The 22,384-nt window shown below is 46.0% G+C and overlaps 2 protein-coding genes across 2 annotated transcripts; both read left to right on the forward strand.

Annotated features, from left to right (window-relative positions):
* The first annotated feature begins 5,677 nt into the window (after window positions 1–5,677).
* On the forward strand, window positions 5,678–22,296 carry LOC117652785 (probable pectin lyase D). Its single transcript, XM_034397880.1, has 6 exons — window positions 5,678–5,862; window positions 10,936–11,144; window positions 11,369–11,602; window positions 13,357–13,581; window positions 14,932–15,045; window positions 21,934–22,296. The coding sequence occupies exons 1-6, from the start codon at window positions 5,742–5,744 to the stop codon at window positions 22,144–22,146; spliced, it is 1,116 nt and encodes a 371-aa protein (XP_034253771.1). The 5' UTR covers window positions 5,678–5,741; the 3' UTR covers window positions 22,147–22,296.
* Window positions 16,129–19,219, forward strand: LOC117652783. The gene is made up of 2 exons (XM_034397877.1): window positions 16,129–17,167; window positions 17,254–19,219. The coding sequence occupies exons 1-2, from the start codon at window positions 17,015–17,017 to the stop codon at window positions 19,186–19,188; spliced, it is 2,088 nt and encodes a 695-aa protein (XP_034253768.1). The 5' UTR covers window positions 16,129–17,014; the 3' UTR covers window positions 19,189–19,219.
* Window positions 22,297–22,384: the final 88 nt, after the last annotated feature.

Consider the following 22,384-nt stretch of genomic DNA (forward strand, 5'->3'; position numbering starts at 1 on the left):
TACGGTTTTTCCCCGTTTCGTATTTAACCCTTCATATTTAATCCAGCTGAAAATCTGCTAAAACATTTGAACGTATCTTGGGCTCCACACTTCCAACTTTCGTTTACAATAAGAATATTCGTCACAGTAGGCTAAGAAAGTCGTTAAAAAGAGATATTGCGGGCACCAACTTTGAAAGTTTTTAAGGTGTTTTAAACGAGACCTCGGTTAAAGGTGACTTTGAATACTTTCCGGTTTAAGTAGGCTAAATTCCTCTTAAACGCAATCTAGCAGATCATCAATAAGCAATACTGAATACTTTGCACGTCCCTAAACAAGCAAATTTGTGGCGAAAGTGCGGTGTGCGTTTCTTCCCCAACTTGCAGGTGTCCGGTTTTTCCCCGCCCTGACCCTAGTGCGAGACACTGTGCCTCACGCTTACAAGCGTGAGCCACGTTTGTCTCACTCTTACAAGTGTGAGACCCGGTTTGTCCCACACTTGCTTGCTGCCTGTAGTTGTCTTTGGTTCAATGCCACAGGATCCACGCTTGCAAGTGTAAGACAAACGGTGTCTCACACTTGGAAGCGTGAGACAAACGTGGCTAACGCTTGTAAGCGTGAGACACATTGTCTCACACTAAATAGTGTGAGACTGTCTCACACTTGGATTGGCAATGTAGTCACGAAGTTGATTTCGTGTATGTTCTGGTTTAACAAAAATATCTGAGGCTAAGACTGCGATGATTGGATTTCATTTCATGTTTGGTAGTACCTCTATCAATAAAACTAAAACTTGAGTATCAATTTGTTTTGGAAATGGACATTGAAGACAGTTTCAAAATGCATGACGGTGCGGCATCCTCAAAAACGTGCAGCAAAATAGTTCATTTCATCCATGTTCAATGGATTTGAGGTTCGAAAAGCGCACAGCCGCCGCGCCCAGGTCGTTTCGTACTAGGATTCAGAAGTACCGTCAAATCTCGCTAAAAGGAGCAGCTACATGACCAACTTTTTCGAAGAGCGATTTTAAGTTACTTTCAAACTTCTTCGAAGAAAGATAATTGTCAGATGCATGTGCACAGGTGGGCAGTTGAGGGGACACACCAGTGAAAATGCAGACGGTTCGTAAAACAATCATTCTGTGAAAAGTAACGAATTACATTCGATATTTTATTCTCTGCTTGGAATCATATTAAATTAAAAAAAAAAAAAGACTGGTGCAAGAGGTGGTGATGGAAACACTGTGGCAAAAAGCTACGGAAAATTCTGTAAACAGCTTGTGGTAGTTCTCCGGTCAATGTTCTCCGTAGGCTCTTGGGTCATTCCACGCCAAGTCGTCAAGGTTTTGAGGGACGTGTCGGCCGAACCCAGCGGTATTTTCAGGGATTGTTGGCCCTATGGGCCCATTGAAGGCCCGGTACTTTTTCCCCGGAAAGTCGACAGGGGTCTGAGATATCTCAAACTTCATTTTTGGTAAAAGAAATTACCTATCAACCTAAACAAATTTATATCCCGGAAAGTATTTGTCCTTTCTCAAAACCGCTTTTACCGTTGGAAAGAGGAAAAAAAACTGAAAAAGATGGGATTTTTTCCAAAAATTCTTGGAAACTTTTACTTTTTGCACTTTTATAGTGAAATGTTAAAAATTATGCAACTTTTTTGTACCCTGATCAAAAATGGCGTTCTATGGCTCAAAATGTACCTTGATATGTCCTCTAAACGAAAAGATCAACGCCCCAATGTATTTTGTTTAGTTCCGGAGAACGAGCGGTTCTTGTGGACCACTGCAAGGCTACTTTCCCGCTGGAACGGCTCCCACGCCACGCTCGCCTTCTCTGTGTTAGCGGACGTGATCGCCAGGGTTCGGCGACCGTCAGGTAGGATTCCCACCTCACTTTCCAGCCCACTAAGGAAGCGCTGGACCTCAGCGCCTGAAGGGCAAGCAAGGGAGAGACTGGGAAGCACGAAGGGTCACCTACACACACATTTTTGGGGGTTGGCCGCGACTGTGCTCCGCGGTGCGCGTCGCCGCCGGTGGCGGACTGCGGAACTAACGAACTTGGTGGTGTGTGTTGTTTCTAACCATCGCTTGTTTGGATTAGGTGTCAGGCAGAAAGGTTCGGATACTTGCTGAATCTCGCCCTGCGTTTGTTCCTGGCAGTTTGGAGGTGAACTATGTAAGTTCTATAGAAAAGGCATATTTGCAATATTTGCAACGCACCAAACGTGGTTGGCACCCATTTGACCACACTAGTTGGTGCGGTATAGACCACGTCCAGAAACCAAGTGCGTATCCTAACAACTTAAGGGGCTGGCTGCCGGGGCGGGAGAGTGAGTAAATGGGTGGCTCGCAGCCTGCGTGGAACACCGATACTCCCCAGGTACAGCCCTACGGGTCGTCACGGCTCGGCGTGCGCGGACAGCACCAAACGAGTATCGTATGCTTCCTTGAACGTTTCTTGAATGTAGATTTTCGTTTCTCTTCCCAACCCAACCAGCTTTTAGTCACCTTTAACTAGTTTTGTCACTGCTGTCAAAATATTGCAAATATGCCTGTTTGTATTACCTATTTGTGCCAAGACTTGAGCCTTGACCCAAAGCCCTTATATCTGGAGGTCCGACATGAGTCCGGATTGAGCCCCGACCTGAGGCTCGAGTCCGGGCTGAGATCGGGGCCGTATCAAGCTCACGCCGGGGCTCAACTCGGTTTGGGGTAGGGATTCAGGTTGGGTTTCTGGTCACAGGGGTACAAGGATCGTGTCCTCTAAGCCAAACAAATATCAACTATGAAAAACACACCTTCAGTCAAAGTAAAATATTTGGTGTTCAGTTATTCCCCTGCCCATATTTTCTCCGCACTGACCCCTCCGAGAACACTGAACAAGTGCATACTTGAAACATTTTGACAACAGTGACAAAGCCAGTAAAAGATGACTAAAAAGTAGTTGGGTTGGAAAGGGAAACAAAAATCAAACTACGGCAGAGAGCCCGTCGTGAATCTGAACCAGCAAATGAATCAGACTTAAGCCACGCAAAGATATTCTCCAGTGTAGAACTTACATAGTTCACCTCCAAACTGCCAGGAACAAACGCAGGGCGTGATTCAGCAAGTATCCGAACCTTTCTGCCTGACACCTAATCCAAACAAGCGATGGTCAGAAACAACACACACCACCAAGTTCGTTAGTTCCAGAGTCCGCCACCGGCGGCGACGCGCACCGCGGAGCACAGTCGCGGCCAACCCCCAAAAATGTGTGTGTAGGTGACCCTTCGTGCTTCCCAGTCTCTCCCTTGCTTGCCCTTCAGGCGCTGAGGTCCAGCGCTTCCTTAGTGGGCTGGAAAGTGAGGTGGGAATCCTACCTGACGGTCGCCGAACCCTGGCGATCACGTCCGCTAACACAGAGAAGGCGAGCGTGGCGTGGGAGCCGTTCCAGCGGGAAAGTAGCCTTGCAGTGGTCCACAAGAACCGCTCGTTCTCCGGAACTAAACAAAATACATTGGATCGTTGATCTTTTCATTTAGAGGACATATCAAGGTACATTTTGAGCCATAGAACGCCATTTTTGATCAGGGTACAAAAAAGTTGCATAATTTTTAACATTTCACTATAAAAGTGCAAAAAGTAAAAGTTTCCAAGAATTTTTGGAAAAAAATCCCATCTTTTTCAGTTTTTCTTCCTCTTTCCAACGGTATAAGCGGTTTTGAGAAAGGACAAATACTTTCCGAGATATAAATTTGTTTAGGTTGATAGGTAATTTCTTTTACCAAAAATGAAGTTTGAGATATCTCAGACCCCTGTCGACTTTCCGGGGAAAAAAGTACCGGACCTTCAATGGGCCCATAGGGCCAACAATCCCTGAAAATACCGCTGGGTTCGGCCGACACGTCCCTCAAAACCTTGACGACTTGGCGTGGAATGACCCTCTTACAGTATTCTCCGTAGGACCTTACAGTGATCTCCGTAGGACGATACAGTCTTCCAGGTCCAAAGGAAAAGACTGTACGGCCCTACGGAGAAAACTGTAGGAACCTACGAAGAATATTGATAAGAGGGCAACGGAGAATCCTGGCAAAAAAATTAACAGAATTTTCCGTACCTTTTTGCCACAGTGAAGGGGGCTGACCATAAATATCTATTTTCGTCGACATGGTGTCACGCTGCCCAAGATTGCGCCGCTTGGTATTTTGAATTTTGAGGTGGGCTTTGCGGCATTTGACTCGGAATAATAGGTAGAAAAACCTAAAAACACTAAATAAAACGGACCAAACTTTGACGATTTTCACTGGTGTGCCCCCTGCAGGGCATACCTTAAATTCAGGGTTCAAGAAGCTCACAGCAGCAGAAACGCGTGCATTTGCTGCTTTCGCACAGATGACATACTCAATGTTTATGTACTTTTATTATCAATAAATGTTGCCATCCCTATGCAAGGCATGTACCATTTGACGTCCTCGGACGCCTTGTTATAGAATAGTCCTATGCCGCGGATCCAAGACAATCCTAACTGCCGGTGTCGATTCAGAACCATCCTAACTGCACATGGCGTGCATGACGTGCAAACGCGGTCTTAAATTGAAGTACGTGACGCCCACAAACAACATAAAATGACTTGCCGAAGGACTTGTTAAAAATTCTCCGCCTGCTCTGCAAACTGAAGTGTGGACATAGTACACACTTATTAGAGCATGCTTCTAAGTACACTCTTATTTTTACAGTAAACTTGCTAAGTACTCGCTAAAATAGAGTGTACATTGCATGTACACGCTAAATAAGAGTGAACATGGCATGTACACTTAAACTGGGCCATGCTTTTAGATAGGACTAATCGAGTGTATTTTAGTGTGTACTTGCAAGGTACACACTAGAGTGAAAACGTGGACATGAATATTGCGACTCACGTGAGTACTGATTTGCAGTAAAGAGTTATTCGTGACCGGTTTAGCCCCCTCTGCAGTTCTAAATCGGCGTTGACAGTTAGGAATATCTTGGACCGGCTATGGCGTTAGGAGGCGTTGAATCGAATACATTAGGGACAATAGTTCCACGTTGTGTTGTGGGCAAGTATTTATAAAATTGTACATGATTTAAGAACAAATTTGCAGATAACTTACTCGCGCCAATACGGTAACAGTTATGGGCACGAAGTCCATAGCCCTTTTAGCGTGCATGCTTCAATGGCATTCTGTAAAACGACAAGTTGAAACGTTCAAGATAAGACTAATGCCAGCATAACCGAAGTTGTTGCCCCTTGTGACCACTCGCCTTGTCTTGGCGCCCTGCCGGCGCCAGATGCTCCCCTAAAAACGCTCTGCAAACTCAACAGTGTACTCAGTACACTCCAGTTAGAGTGTGCTCATGAGTACACTCTAACTAGCGTGTGCTCGGATGAGTACACTCTAACTAGCGTGTACTCAGATGAGTACACACTTTCAGCTGCATAAATTGCCAGGCGTGCTTAGGTGTGTACTCATCTGAGTACACGCTAATTAGAGTGTACTCATCGGAGTACACGCTGGTTAGAGTGTACTCATGAGCACACTATAACTAGAGGGTATTGAGTACACTGTTGAGTTTGCAGAGCGTGCGGCCGTTGCGTCAAATGACGTGATTAAGTGCAGAAATTCTCGGAACTCGAGGGAACGTGCTTTACAGCGGTCGTGCCGAAAGTTCTGACGCGTCGTTATAAAAGACGAGGCGACGGCGAAGCGAGGGCAGACTGTCCATTCGGCGACACTACGCCGATTGCCTAGCAGCGGTCACCATGAACTCATATCTGCTGCTGGTCTGTCTCCTGCCCATCGCCGTGCTCGCGGGCGGATGGAACCGGAATTGCATCAGGAAGCCCGTCGGATTCGGCTACAGGACGACTGGAGGCCAAGGAGGTGCGTAGCCATGGCCATGCCCTTCCATCCAGCTTCGTCTTTCTGCGTACTAAATGTCACGGGACACTTTGTCTCATGACTTACGCAATTTTAAGAAAATCCCCGACGCTGACACAATTTTGGCCCCGCGCCTGGTACACAGTAAGGTTGTGTCTTGTGAATCCACAAGCATTTCGCCCCCAAACGGCAACTACAAGCATTATTTTGCTTGTAGATGCCGTGCGTCTACCTGCCCCCGTTATACATTGACGAGGATGTGACAGGCTTGTGAATCCGCAAGCATTTGCTTGTGCGTCACCCCGGCCGCCTGTACCTGTGAGGCACGCGGGACAGCGCGGCGGGGAGGGGGGGGGGGAGGGGGAGTGTCCAGCGAGGGCAGCCGCCGGGCGGGCTGGCGGCGGATAGTTGGTGCGGCTGGACCCGTCCTCCCTCACGGGCATCGCTAGTCTAGCGGTAAAGTGTCGGGCCAGTAATCCGCAGGCCTGGGTGGCATATTTTCGCTGGCGCGGCGACGGAGCTGTCACACCCTCATTATCCCTTCCTTTCATCACGGCATTTTTGCTTGTGAATCCACAAGCATAGATGCTTGTGGAGAGAAGTCCGAACACTTGCTTGTAGATCCACAAGACCCGACCTTACTGTGTAGCTTGTCCGGCGCCTACTGCAAATCGTTGTTTCATTTGACAATTTGTCCCGCCTGCCGGCCGAACATATTATTATATCAGCTCTGGATGTGCATAAGATTGCAGCCTGCAAGGGACAAAAAAAAACCATGACAGTAGTTAGTGTGTACGCTCTCAAAACCTTTCTAACTATTACTCAACTTCACAAAAAAGGAGATAGTTATCACAACAAACACTGCAAAGCCAGTGGTAAGTTTACTTGCCACAAATCTGGCAAGCCGTTTTGACTGCCAAAATTTGGCAAGCTAAGATTGCCTTAGAATGGTTTGCATCATTGCACCAAATTATTTGACTTAATTCCTAGCAGTTAAGGCGAAAATCCACTTGGAAAATAGATTTAACTCAACTTGACCCCTTTGACACTCTCACGGCAAAACCAACGTCCGGGTTTCCCAGGCGCACCCTGGAAAAATACCCTGTTTTTCCAGGGTGCGCCTGGGAAACCCGGACGTTGTTTTTGCCGTGCTCAATCTAGCAGAAAACGGAAACAACTCCACCAAAGTCAACATGACTCCCTTGAACGAGGTAACTTAACTTTACTGTAACTCAACAAACGGAATCAAGTAAACGTAACTCCCTTTCATGTATATAACTCTAACGAAAAAAAGCTAAGTCAAAAAAATACCAGAGAAACCAACACTCTCTAGAAATATGAGTTGGGATGACTCTTCTTTTCCACTTCAACGGATTGGTGATAAGTCACAGAAATCCTATACGCAGAGACCTGACACTCCTTATGTTCATCTCAAAATTTAAGTTACGCTTCTTGTTGTTTAGTTTAAGTTTTCCCTCCGAACAGTTTTTTCTTTCTCCTGAAAAATGGTCAAAATGGAGTTATCCCTTTCTTCCGCTTCCTGGATCAATTAATCTTCACTTCGAATCATGTGTGAAAACATTTTTTTCCGGCAAAGAGGTGAGAATTTCTTACCTCTCAAAACGTAGGAGGGACACTCCACTTGAATCCAACGACGGTTTGGAATCGAGGTCCTCGGATTTCGACCTAAGTGGTATCAATCGATTCGATGTCGGCCCCTGACTCACCATGTAAATTTTTTTGAAAAAATTTTGAACGGTTTAGTTTTTGCACCACTTTTATGGTTTTAAAAGTTTAAAAATAGTAAAAACAAAATTCTTTTTCAAAATTTTTTTAAGGTGTTCTTGAGGGTTTAGGAATGTGGGAAAAGCATTAAAAGTTGTTTGAGAACCATCTGGGAGGTTTTAAGGGTAGTAAAAATGGTGAATTTTGGTGAAAATTTGACAAATTTCGCCGTTTTGAAAATACGTCATTATGGATTTTGGCCAAACTTTTTTTTTCTTTTCCTCTACTATTGGTGCATACTCCTTTAAGAGGGTTTGGATGGCCCGCCACAAATTTTCTTTCTGGAGCCTATAACATGTCTAACTGCGGCATATTTTTCCCTTGAATTGACTGTTTTTTTGTCGTTTCTCTCATGCGATTACTTCCCGAGCCAAAAATACGGTCTGAGAAATATTTGTAAATTGTCGGCACCGACCGGAGATCGATAGACTTTGGGCAAATGTTCCGTAGACAAGGCACAGACAATCCGCAGTGAGTCGTCAGGCGATTTACTGGTCAATTTCAAAGACAATCTGCAGACAACCCGTAGGCGATTCGCAAAGCATTGTCAGAGCAGGCTCCCATGATCCTGAGACCCTCCTTAGACCAAATGGTCTACGGATTGCATAAATTCGGACCGAAAACCGTCTGAGGATTGTCTGCGAATGTACCGGGGCGGCAAACTATCCGCAGACATGCCGCCGCCCGCCGCGCCAAAGCAGCCGGATCGTAGAAAAACAAATCCCGGAGGCGCTGGTGGGACTCGACCCACCAACCCTGGCGACAAGATGCCCAGCGCAGTCGTCTGACGTCGGAGCCTACTCGGCCAAAGTGAGGCCGGGGCGTCGGTGCCTACGCTTGGAATCGCACGCTAGAACGTTCGACGCGGACCGTCGACCTCATCATCGTTGTGATCGGCATGTTACGGTACAGTTTTCCTCAATCTATTCACTCGATTTTTCTACATCGAAAGCTTTGTCATAAGAAGAGCGCAGCATTTTCGAGAAGGTAAACGTCTTCGTTCTTAGTATGCGACAGGGATCCTTAACTTAACATTTAACTAACACTACTTTCATAACGTAACATAAGTCAATGTTCGCTAAAGGTTAAGGGTACGGACTTATGAAAGTACTTGCAAAAGTGTATCCACACAAATTCGAGACATAAAAAAATAACCTACCCTTTTGAAAAGATGTTAGAAGTTAAGGGTAATTACTTTAACGCTTATGATTGCTGAGCGAAGCGAAGCACCCTGTTTGGGATTTTGAATAGCTCATTTGTCCGACCCCCCCCTGATACCTTTAGTTTACAAGAGGTATCTTCCTCTGTTTTTTTTTACTATATTCATATGCGTGTACATAGTCCAAGCTCTATAGTCCAAGCTCCATAGTCCAAACTCCATAGTCCAAGCTCCATAGTCCAAGCTCCATAGTCCAAGCTCCATAGTCTAAGCTCCATAGTCCATCCATACTCTATAGTCCAAGCTCAATAGTCCAAGCTCCATAGTCGTACGCCAAGCTTCATAGGCCATTTAGTTTGAGAATAAGATCTGTCGCGAGTAGGGTATGATCTTTCGCGAGTAGAGGAAGATCTGTCACGAGCCCGTTAGGTTAGGTTAGGATTGGTTAGACCATTTAGTTTGAGAATAAGATCGGTCGAGAGTAGGGAAAGATCTGTCTCGAGTAGAGAAAGATCTGTCACGAGCCCGTTAGGTTAGGTTAGGTTTGGTTGGACCATTTAGTTTGAGAATAAAATCTGTCGAGAGAAGGGTAAGATCTGTCACAAGTAGAGTAAGATCTGTCACGAGCCCGTTAGGTTAGGTTAGGATTGGTTGGAACATTTAGTTTTAGATTATTAAATAGCCTTCCGTCGATTCAAGGAGAAACCAACCATTGCCGAATCACAATCCTTCGCGCAAAAGCATACTTCCTGGCTATCACCCCCCAAAAAGAAAAGAGGCTCATTTTCAAAATAAACACATCCAAATTTACTACTGATGAAAATGCATTTCCATCTCCAGCAGAATCCAGCTCAGCATCGAGGCCGAAGGCCTTCCCCTGGCTAGTAACGTTATGATGCCCTTATGAGGTAAGTTAAGGATCCCTGGTATGCGACGGTCTGCGCCGAACGTTCTAGCTGTGCGATACCAAGCGTAGGCACCGACGCCCCGGCCTCACTTTGGCCGAGTAGGCTCCGACGTCAGACGACTGCGCTGGGCATCTTGTCGCCAGGGTTGGTGGGTCGAGTCCCACCAGCGCCTCCGGGATTTGTTTTTCTACGATCCGGCTGCTTTGGCGCGGCGGGCGGCGGCATGTCCGCCCCGGTACATTCGCAGACAATCCTCAGACGGTTTTCGGTCCGAATTTATGCAATCCGTAGACCATTTGGTCTAAGGAGGGTCTCAGGATCATGGGAGCCTGCTCTGACAATGCTTTGCGAATCGCCTACGGGTTGTCTGCAGATTGTCTTTGAAATTGACCAGTAAATCGCCTGACGACTCACTGCGGATTGTCTGTGCCTTGTCTACGGAACATTTGCCCAAAGTCTATCGATCTCCGGTCGGTGCCGACAATTTACAAATATTTCTCAGACCGTATTTTTGGCTCGGGAAGTAATCACATGAGAGAAACGACAAAAAAAACAGTCAATTCAAGGGAAAAATATGCCGCAGTTAGACATGTTATAGGCTCCAGAAAGAAAATTTGTGGCGGGCCATCCAAACCCTCTTAAAGGAGTATGCACCAATAGTAGAGGAAAAGAAAAAAAAAGTTTGGCCAAAATCCATAATGACGTATTTTCAAAACGGCGAAATTTGTCAAATTTTCACCAAAATTCACCATTTTTACTACCCTTAAAACCTCCCAGATGGTTCTCAAACAACTTTTAATGCTTTTCCCACATTCCTAAACCCTCAAGAACACCTTAAAAAAATTTTGAAAAAGAATTTTGTTTTTACTATTTTTAAACTTTTAAAACCATAAAAGTGGTGCAAAAACTAAACCGTTCAAAATTTTTTCAAAAAAATTTACATGGTGAGTCAGGGGCCGATACCGAATCGATTGATACCACTTAGGTCGAAATCCAAGGACCTCGATTCCAAACCGTCGTTGGATTCACGTGGAATGTCCCAGGATACGTAGGAACGTTTTCTCTGACCCCTGGGGTGGATTTATTTCTTACCTTTTCGTCCTAAGTGCACAGGGAAAATTCTTCGTAATTTATTTCATCGAGTAGTTTGTACTTGACATGCTCAAAACGCTTCTTAGTGTTTGAAGTGACGTAATATTTTAAAACTTTCTTTCTGAACCACAGGCAAGACCGTGACTCCCAGGAACATCAACGAACTCAAGAATTACCTGCGCAGCAATCAAAAGCTCATCATCATCCTGGACAGGACCTACGACTTCACGAACTCTGAGGGCTGGGCGACGCAGACTGGGTGCTACTTCCAGAGGTGTGGTCATGGTTTCCAAGAGTCCTTGGCCCACGCTGGTACTTGCAATGGCAGGTCGTCAGCTAGGGTGAGTCCGATGATCCTATCGAGTCGTGCGGGGTACTCTTGTGTCGCGGTAACTTTGTTATGACAATAGGGTAACCTTCGTGGGGCTGCAGCAGAACACCCTAACAACGGACTTTTTTCACCTCCAAAAACGAACTCTAGTTTAGCTCTGGACTGGGCCACCGCAAAGATAAAGTTAAAGGAATTTAACTTATTAAACTAAGAAGCTCCGGTTTCCTTGTTCAGGTGAAATACGCCAAGGCCGGCACCACCGAACTCCTGATCGGCTCCAACAAGTCCATCATCGGCAAGAACGGCAAGGGCGTCATCAAGGGCAAGGGCCTGCGCATCAAGAACGCGCAGAACGTCATTATCCGCGACATCAGCATCACCGACATCAACCCGGAGGTCATCTGGGCCGGGGACGCGCTGGCCTTCGACAACGCGCAGAACGTGTGGGTGAACGGCGTCACCTTCGCGGTAAGGACTGCTGCCTTTCTCCATTCACTAAGAATGACCGGCATCCATTCAGATGCTCACCCAAAGACTAGGCGTTTGGATTGCTGTGGACCCACTTCACCCTTTACTCGGCATCGCATACCTGATTATTAACAGTCCCAATTTCTTGTTAACAACTGCCTTGCAGTCATAATACTAAGCTCATTGGCTGAGCGATAGCGAAGCCTGTTCCTCCAGTGCGGTTGAAAAGTTTTGTCTGTCTGCACTGTGGCAAAAAGGTACGGAAAATCCTGTTAATTTTTTTGCCAGGATTCTCCGTAGCCCTCTTATCAATATTCTCCGTAGGCTCTTACAGTATTCTCCGTAGGGCCGCACAGTATTCTCTGTAAATCCGCACAGTCTTCTCCGTAGGACCTCGAAGGCTGTATAGTCCTACGGAGATCACTGTGCGGTCCTACGGAGAATACTGTGCGGTCCTACAGAAAATACTGTAACAGCCTACGGAGAATATTGATAAGGGGCCTACGGAGAATTACCACAAGCTGTTTACAGAATTTTCCGTAGCTTTTTGCCACAGTGTGTCTGTCTGTGTGTGTGTGCACTACTCCTCCTGAACGGCTCGGCCGATCTTGCTGAGATTTTGCAGGCTCATTAGGTGTGTTCTTGGCTCGGCACACGCGAAATTTCACTATCCTAGCTCAACTGGTTCAGTTTTTATAGCCGAAAAACACCTAAAAAACGGCGAAAAATCGATTTTCTGCAGGTAGATCACTTCTACCTTGAAGAGGGGGGGGTCTGGGGGGCGGAGCCCCCAGCCTCAACAAGTAAAAAAGTTAGGCCAATGGGGGGTCTGGGGGCGGGGCCCCCAGCCTGAGGCACGAAATCAAATGCTGTTTTGACTTCAATCACGCAATTGGTATGCGGATGCCTGGAAAAGAAACCTAGCCTGCCAAAGGCAGGCAAGCGCCGCAGGCCAAGGTAGGTGTAACGCCAGGCGTGGACTGTTGAAACTGGCGCAGCATCGCGAAGCCTGTTACGACAAGACACGGCCCTGGCGTACACCTACCTTGTTTAACAAGGTTAGGCAGGACGAGTTACACTCCCTGTTATGTAATCAACAAGTTTTCGTTTTAAAATTCTGCATTTCTGAGAGTTGCTGGAGTGTACTCAGCTCATTCTGTTCTTCGTGTGCTGTTGAGCTTTTTGACCAGCTTGATATTAGGGAACATTCACAAATTAGTAAGGCCTCGAGGGGGTGGGGGGTCGGCCAATTGTTACTAGGGTCTTATGTGGGGGTGTGGGGGGTCTAAAGCAAGCCTATGTAGGTTTCTGAAACGCGCTGAAATGAGTTAAAAGTGGGAATTCTTTTGTTATGCCATGTTTGCGTTGATTTTATTGTGGCCAAATGCCCTTTTATTGATTTGGGTTATGAACCCATGCTTTGTCAAAAAGCAGTGTCATCTTAAATCAGAAATCTGATTGATTTCTGCCTCCAAAACCGCTGACTTATCTCGTCTTATGCACAAAACCCGTAAAAAACAGAAAAAAAACCGTTATGAGGGTTTTATGGGGATTTTTTGGCGAAAACTTACGTAAATGGGGGTGGTTGCGTCTTGAAAACCTTACTTGCCTTTTACATGGGGTACAGGGGGGTAAAAAACGCCTCAAATCGCCCTTACGTAATTTGTGAATGTTCCCTAAGTCAATGAACGATGAGGTTGCAGGCGTTGCATTCGTCCGCCGCCCAACTTGATTTTATTTCTGTTTACCTGCAGCGAATCGGGCGTCAGCACCTTGTGTCCTATCAGAGTCAAAACAAGGGCATCACAGTGTCGTCGTGCCTCTTCGACGGGACCTCCAAGAACTCGGCCCTGTGCGACGGCGCCCACTACTGGGTGTGGCTCTTCTGGGGCACGCACGACGAGATCACGCTCATCAACAACCACGTGCTCAACACCGCGGGGAGGACCCCACACGCGGGCGGTTGGGGCAGGGCGCAGGTACAGTAGTTTGGTTCCGACACGGCATTAGCAGAGCCTGCACGGTAAAAACGGAACCTGGTTTTCCCAGCAACTCCCTGGAAATCGCCTATGTCTCTACCATAGGCTTCCTGGGAAAACCAGGTTCCGTTTTCACCGTGTGGGATTAACGCTATATTCATAGCGTTTGGATCCTTCTGATGATTGTGAATGTTGGCACGCCTGTCTAACGGTTTGCCGAGCGTCAGGGTTTGCTTGTCGTCGGGGGCTTTACTTCGTACGTTAACGATTCCTAAGTCACGCCGAGACATGACATTATACGTAACAGCGTGACACGCCACTGTGCGGTGCGGCTGTTCGTCGCACGAAACGGTACCTGGGGGTCGATTACGGCGGCGTTTTATTCGGCAGCACTACCGCTCGCGCTCGTGAACACACGGTTGGGTCCGGCCGAAGCTCGGGAGCCAACCAGCGGCGAGCACGGGTCCGACAGAAGATCGCGCATTTTAACTCACGCTCGTAATCGGTTGCAGTGTTTACGTCTGGTTTACAAGGAACGAGGAAGGATTGACATTCGATGTTTTAGCTGCGTCTCGGCGGCATTTAAATTATTACACGCAAAAATTATCATCCGAGGTTCTGAAAGTGTGTATCATTGGTTAAATTACTCGTACAGGGGTTATGGTTCGTTCGCGATGTAAACAAACAGTTTTTGAAACATTTCTACGTTACTAACCGTGGCAGTGCGTTAATTTGAATCCATACTGAGCAATCAATAGTAGTTCTATTATTATAACAGCTCATAAGGGGGTGACAGCTCAAATTTCCTTATTACAAGCCAAATGTTTTTACCACTGCCGATTACGATCGTGAGTTAAAACGCGCGATCTTCTATCGGACCCGTGCTCGCCGCTGGTTGGCTCCCGAGCTTCGGCCGGACCCAACCGTGTGTTCACGAGCGCGAGCGGTAGTGCTGCCGAATAAAACGCCGCCGTAATCGACCCCTTGGTGTCACATAGTGCGGTCGTGCCGGAAATCAGCGTGACTAGTGCGATACGCCACATAGCGGCGTGTCTTTCGAGTAACGTTGAATTTTTCCTAAATTTTTTAGTAATATTTGTGGTTTTTACTTTTTTATTTTCATGAAATTGCCTGAAGTTTAAGCCGTTGTTTTCACATTGAATGCCCTTGTTTCGGCAGGCCAAAAAGTCAACACGCTAAAATCCTTGATGCAATTGTAACAGTTTGTGACCATAAAAATACATAAACGTTAGTAGCTTGGTCCGGGCTCGATTTAGATCTGGGTTTTCGCCTCAAGAGACCTACGCTTGGTTGCCATGTTTGTAACATGAAACACTTTCTCTTTTTCAGCCCTACATCCATTTAATCGGTAATTACATGGACCGCAACCCCCACACTGGCATCGAGCCGAAGACGGGATCGTACATTCTTGCCGAGGGAAATGTTTTCAAATCATACGCAAACGTAAGTATACTGGCGTGCTTGGAAGAGAGGAGAAACTGTGAGGTAACCTTACAAACTATTTTAGGCAGTAGGAAAGAAAACAGTTTGTTTTAACAAAGTCTTTTGAGCGTGCATTAGATTACAAAGAAAATACTTCGTAACGTACGAACTACTTCTTCGTATAACAAAGTAAGTTAGTTTGTCCTCGGTATGCTCAAAATACTTCTGAATGTTAAGCGCGTGAACAGAGGATCTTGTACAGGGGATGACGAGAGACGACATTATTTCCGTTAGTTTAACGTTATTTTCAACGTTTTTTTACGTGCAATAACGCCACGATCTGTTATTTCAACTCAATCGTCCTTGCCTCGTAAATGCTTGACATTTGTTTCGGACGAGTCCTTCTTCTGACGCTTCCGATGCAGAACACTGTAAAAACGGTTATGACTTTTTATTACGAATTTTTTATGAAATTTTATAACATTGATGTGAAAAGTCATAACATTGACCGATTCATAACTTTTTCATAACTCTGTCATAACAAGTCGCTTGTAATGAGTTTTCATAACATAGCTATGATTTTGTTATGAATTTTCATAACACACTCGCCCGCCGCGGCGGGGTGTCATATACCTGCGCCATCCTTCTCCCTCCAACGCACTTGGTGTAGCTCAGTGGTTCACCCTCCGACTCAGAACCACAAGAGATGAGGTTCGAATCCCGGTAGTAGAGCATCGACAAAAGTCAGTTTCGGAATGATTGCGTCCAACCAATGGCATCAAATGGCTACCAGTGACGAAATCATTTGTGTTGTTCATTTCACGTTTTTTCATAACAGCGTTATAACCCTTACAATAGCGAAGAGTTCCGAAATCTAGCCAAGGACTATTCCAAACTTGTCCACCAGCCCCGGACAGTTCCGCTTTCCCTCTGGTTAGGCCCGAATAGAGTCCGGGCCGAATCGGAGTCCGGACCGGACAGTTCCGTTTCTTGGTTTCTGAACCACTCAAAGTCAAGGACTGTCCGAAAGAGTCCCTGCCTAGGTGCAGCTGGCCCGGGCCCGGGCCGAGCCGGGGCGCCCGGACGTCCCGGCAACTGGGTACGCGGAAAACGCCGCTCGCCGGCGTGCCGAAGCAAGCCGAAGGCCCGAAGGGTCGCCGAGGTTACCTGGCGCCCTGGCGGACGCGGCCAGAGATGCAGTTTTCGCCAGTTTTCGGCGCGCTGTTGAGCGAGTCACATCGCACAGCAGCGCATCTGTGATCAGTGAACATAGAGGAACGCGCACAAGTCACAACTACTTTCCACTCGTTACTTTCTCGGAGCGATGTTCAGGCGATTCGCGACTGTTCTAGAAGTAATTTTTGGTGAGGTGTCGTGTACGGCGTTTTCCTAAACATTGATCGAATTTGAGTGCGTTGCTGTACTAAGTGTCCCAAACAAACAACTATCCGCTGGCTGCTGGCTACCGCAAGTGTGTGTGTCTCTCAAACTTGAAGGACGGGCGGTGAGAGGGTGGGAGGTGTATTATTTTATTCGCCTCTCCTCTTTCACCCTCGTCCCCAAGTGTTCCCATCATTTGCAAACAGCTTCAACGAGTTCGCTTGTGCAGGCATGTACTTGCAGGTATGCTACAGTTAGTGCATGATCAAAATTTGTGTGTAATATTCCACTGGAGGCTGTAAATCGCGTCCCTTGCCGTGTCTGACCGGCCACCGTGCCCCGAGCCGAGTCGAGCCGAGCCGCCACGGCAGTGGTGGCTAAAGAGCCAACAGTAAAAGAGGCGCCACGGGCGGCTGTGGTGGGGGGTCTGGTTCAACTGGGGACGCTAGGCGAGCGCTCCGTTTCTCATACCGATGCGCATCTGTCTGTCTAGCAGACGAATTTGAACCGCGGTCCACGGAAAACACTTGTTAGGCTAGGCTTTTAGGCTGCACGTAAAGAGCCGAGCCTACGAACTCTCTCGACGCATCAATAGGTCAAACGCTAAGAAATGGTTGGGTGCTGTGTAGGCAATTGCACCAATTCGTCTGCAAAGGGATTTGGTATGTTCAGATTCCCTAAAGACCCAAAATTCAGAGGGAAATGGACGGATGTTTGTGACCGACCTGGCTGGGCTCCATCCAATCACTCGCGAATGTGTGATGTAAGTTTCCTAAATTTCACTAATTTTGGGATTTTTTGTTTTTGTTGATTATTTTAGTTTCTCTGACCTTCTTTTTACATCGGCAGGCCCACTTTGACGAAAACCAATGGGAGAAGTATAAGGTCAGGCTGAAGTCAGAGGCAGTGCCACACAGATTATGCACTTGTCACCACAGAATCCCTTACAATGTGCATGAAATGTTTGGTGCAATAGCACCAAATGTGGATCACTTGTACGCAGCTAAGCCTCAGCATTTCCGTGATTGCTCGAAAGTTTTGGGCAGAACAGTGCAGCAAGTTCCCAGTCCAGTAGATGTAGTTGAGCATTGTGTTTTGCAGCGGCAGTTGCAAGATTTGACTGCTCGTTTAGCTGCCAAAGAAAATGAGGTGAAAGGGCAGCAAGCCCTTCTGTCATCTGTGTCCAGTTTGAAGAGTGCCTCGGAAGACAACAACATCAAGCCCCATTTTGATTCCGGTGACATCAAGAGCGGCCTTCAACTCAGATTTGCTTGCGGAACATCTGGGTATGAAACGGTACTAAAGAGCCCTGCTTTAATGAAGAAGCAGCCAAGTGTTCGCACATTGCAGAGAAGAACTGAGCATATCGCTTTTGAGCCCGGACTCCAAATAGATATAATCTCTGCTCTTCGGGAAAAAGTGAAAGCACTTCCAGACCAAAGAGACAGAGATTGTAATCTATTTTTTGATGCAATGGCAACCAAGGCTCGGCTTGACTTTGACATTGGGACTAAATCATATTTGGGGCGGTCTACTTTGCCGGGCTTAGAAAACCCTGACTTAGCTTGTAAAGGTGAAATATGGATGTTTGGAGGCATTCGTCAAAAGTGGAAACAAATTGTAGCTTGGCATCTAACTCCCAATCAAGAATGCGCTAAAGTTAAGAAAAATGTGATTTTGGACCTTCTGAAGAAGGCTGACGAAGCTGGTCTGAATGTAGTTTCAATAGTGTGTGACGTGGGAAACCGTTCCCTTTTAGCTGAGTTAGGCTTTTGTACAACCAAAAGCGAAATGAGGTACTGCATACCTAATCCTGTGAAGCCAACTGTTCCACTCTACCTGGTACCCGACGCTGTTCATGTGTTCAAAAGTTTAAAGGAGATGATTGTCTCCAATGAAGTCATTACTCTTCCGGACTACATTGTTGAGGAATTTGATTTGCCATCAAATGAAGTTTGTCTTTCCCACATAGAATATCTTGAAGAATATCAAAGAGGAGAGGACCTGAAATTTGTTCCAAAACTCAAAGTGACCGATATTCATACTCCTCATTATAGTAAAATGAAAGTCAAGTCAGCGTATCAAGTCCTTCACCACAATACTGCCTGTGGCATTGAATACCTAGTTCAGAAGAAGATAGTGCCAGAGTCCCACAGAACAACATCTTGGTTTGTAGAGGTTGTGGACCGTTGGAGGCAGTTGATGACTTCTCGGACCCTTTCAACTGCGTTGGGGAAAATGAATGAAGAAGCCTACAACAAAGCACGGGCTCATCTGAAACTAGTCATTAAAATATTTAAAGACATGAAAGTGGAAGGAGGGTGGAAGCCAGTGCAAACACATCTTGTGATGGCAACAGAATCTATTTTAGAAATCTCAGAGCATTTGTTAGAAGAGTGTGGCTATGATTTTCTTTTTGTGGGCAGATTCCTTCAAGACATTGTTGAAAATTTGTTTTCTGTGATAAGAATGCAGCGCCCCACCCCTGGACCCGTAGAACTGAAGTATCGTCTCAAGCAATGTGCCCTGTCACAATTTAATAAGGAAATTAAGAATTCATCGTATGATTTCGCTGATACTGATGATTTTGTTGACCTGTTGCTGGTGAAAATGAGAGAAAAGCCAGTAGCGACAAAGAAACCTGACCTTGACTTATCATGTATTGTCTGGTGTGAGCAAGTCCCTTTGGACGCATTTGCAGTTGGGCAAGAAGACATACTGTACAGAATGTGTGGTTTTGCTGTTGTGTCCCTTGTTAAGCTTCACATGCTCAAATGTGAATGATGTCTGCAAAAACTAAGGAACAACACGCTGCAGCCACATTCTTCAAGTCTCTTACTGAAGATTATGAACTTCGCAGAAGATGCACAATTTGAGGTGTCTGACGAATTATTTCAGATGCTCAGGCTTGTTGAGTTTAACTTGCGCAAATGGAAGGCGGATTTGGCCTTGTCTTCCGACAGTTTGGAAGTGCTCATAGGTGAGCGCATTATTCCTTCTCTGTCCCAGTAATACCGCCTCAGCACTTGCCATGACATTAAGGACAAAATTTTGAAGAAATTTTCTATGATGAGAATCAAGCAGCTTAGTCAAGTTATTAGTGACTCACTGGTGAGACCCAATGTCATCACTTCCCAGCTCTCAAGTAAGACTGCTGGCTCCAAATTTCTAGCTGACAATTTTAGAATAAAGTCAAAGAAAAATGTCAAGTCAAAGAAGAATGTCAAGTCAAAGAAGGCTGACAAGCTAAAAGAGGCTATCAAGTTGAAGAAGGATGTTAAGTTGGCGAAGGCTGTCTCTCCAAAGAAGGCTGTTAGAGTGTGAATTTGTTTTCTATTTATTCATGTGATTGTGTTATTTTTAAGTATGAACTTGAGTCTTAAATCATTGTATATCTGACAGTAATATTCATTGTATGTAATTTTCTATTGGTCTGTCATTTTTGTTATTTTTTTAAAATTTTTTTTGAAGTATGAACTTGAGTATTATATGATTTCATATATTGCAGTAGTATTGATTATATCTGAGAGAATGAAATGGTTTTGTACATAGCAGTACTATTTAGTATGTTTCCATGACACATTTTCTGAAGGTAAGATGTTTTAAGTACAGAGACAGAATAGTAAAATTAAACCTTTATTTGTCAAGCATGTATACAATCATTTGCATCTTTCATTTTATCCACCTGAAACACACACTCAAAGCAGTGTTTAAGGTTACACACACACCAAGGCATTCATTAAATAGCGCCCCAATAAGTCAGCTTAGCTTGAATAGACACAATCTTTTCTCTTAGCCCAACACGTACTCAAAGTAGTGTTTGAGGTCACACGCAGACCAGGGAAATTAAATAGCGCCCAAAGAAATAAACTTAGCTTTAATAGCGGCAATCTGTTCTCTTAGCTCAGCATTTTATTTACCCCAAACACATACTTAAAGCAGTGTTTGAGGTTACACGCAGACTAAGGCATTCTTTAGGAAGCGCCCAAAGAAATCAACTTAGCTTGAATAGCCGCAATCTGTTCTGTCAGCTCAACATTCCTATCTCTTGCATACTCCATAATTTTGAGCTGCTTCTGATCATCATGCTCATTGTAATACTGTTGCAACAGGCAGCCTTGTTTATGAGAAGACCCGTCACTTGAGTTCAGCTCAACCCCGGATTCGCTCAACCGATCAAAACATAGACAACATGGTAGTGCAGACTTAGTCCTATGGCCCACTAATTTGGCTTCTTTGCTTTGAAATAGCACAACATCTTCACAGTATTTACTGATGCAAAGTTTAAATTTCCTCGGCTCAGCATTGGGCTTCAACGTGCGCTTTGCGAGTCCATTGATCAAATCCAAAATGTTCCTGCCACAAACAACACAGGTTTCAACATAAGTTAAAGTTTCCGTGCACAATTAATAACATACAACATAATAAAATATACCAACTCACAGAACAAATGTGTGACTTAGCAGACATGACAGGTGACACACCACAGTGAGAAGATATAACTTGGGCCCATATCGCCCGCAGCTTCTTGCTTTTGGGGACAGGAATAAAATTGGAACACTGGCGAGCCGAGTTCCGGCAGAAAGGCACACAGCACGTTACCATTTTAAATCGAACCTGCAACACGTTGAATACAAGAAAAACAAACAAAGAATGAGACGTTTAACCTCCCAAGTTCACGTACGAGTTGGCCACAATACATGAAAGAAATCAACCACTGACCTACTGCAAACACTGCCCGCTCCACCGAGTCTCTTCTACCACATAAGCATTCCAAAATGCCTACGGTGTGTTTACTTCGCGATAAAATACTTCGTTTCGCACATTGACTGCAAACGTCCAGCCGCCATCAGCCGCCGTCGCGTCGCCGTCGCACCGTCTTCCACTACGTATGAGAAACGTGGCGGCACGCTGCGAGCCCCAGTTGAACCAAGCCAATCAGAGGCAAGCAAGTCACGTGACCGTGGCGCCTCTTTTACTGTAGGCTCTTTAGTGGTGGCCGCCCAGCCGAGCCAGGTAGGGTGAGCCCAGCCGGCGCTACGGCGGCGCGCTCCCGCGGAAAATCCCCGGCCGGCCGGCCGGAGCAACCTGCGTCCGAAGGGAAAGGGGAAGGGGGGAAGGGAGGGGCGAGGGGCAGCAGGCTGGTGCATTTGTTCGGACTGTCCGTTTTTCGACTAGCGTTGGTACTCAGGACAAGTCCGGAATCTTTCTGACTTTGGTCTTTTTCAATGTTTTTGGGAACTGTCCGAGGGCGGATTTAGGAACTGTCCCGGTCCGACTTTTGGAGCCGTTTCGGACGGTCCGCAAACGGTTGTTTTGGCTGTTTTTCGGACTCCAACATTTTCGTACGGGAAGTTTTCATAACATATGTGTTATGACTTTTTCATAACAATTTCACAACAATGTTATGAAAATAGTTTCATAACATGTTATGAAAATGTTATGACTTTTTTCTTACAGTGAACTTACATCAAAACTCAATTTGCCTCCCCTCTACTGTGAGTGACTCTTTGTTTGGACGGTTCGCAGGTGATCGACCCGAGGGCGAAGGGCGGCCACCTTGCCATGATCAACACCTCGCAGCAGGCGAACGTCTGCAAGAAGTATTTCGGGGAGGCCTGCAAGGTCAACTCCCTGCAGGGCTCCAAGTCCATCACGTGGTTCGAGGAGGGCGTCCTCAAGGCCTTCAGCAAGCTGGACAGGAACGCCATTAACGGTGCGCGCGCCGCGTCCTGCTTGTGAGCGAGATTGCGCTGCCAACAATGAGTGTCCGCTCCGGAACCGGTGCCAGGAAAGTTTTCGGTTATCAAATTTCATTTGTGTTGAACACAGAATTGCATTTAGTTTCGTTATTGGTACTTGTATTGGCGCAATAAACTTTGCACTACCAAACATGGATCTGTGTTCCTCGGAAGCCTTTCGCTCGCACGAAGTATTTGCAGATGGAAATGTTGAAGTTCAATCACCACATCGTGGGTTA

The sequence above is a fragment of the Thrips palmi genome, unplaced genomic scaffold, assembly GCF_012932325.1.
Source record: "Thrips palmi isolate BJ-2018 unplaced genomic scaffold, TpBJ-2018v1 HiC_scaffold_7, whole genome shotgun sequence".
Lineage (NCBI taxonomy): Eukaryota > Metazoa > Arthropoda > Insecta > Thysanoptera > Thripidae > Thrips > Thrips palmi.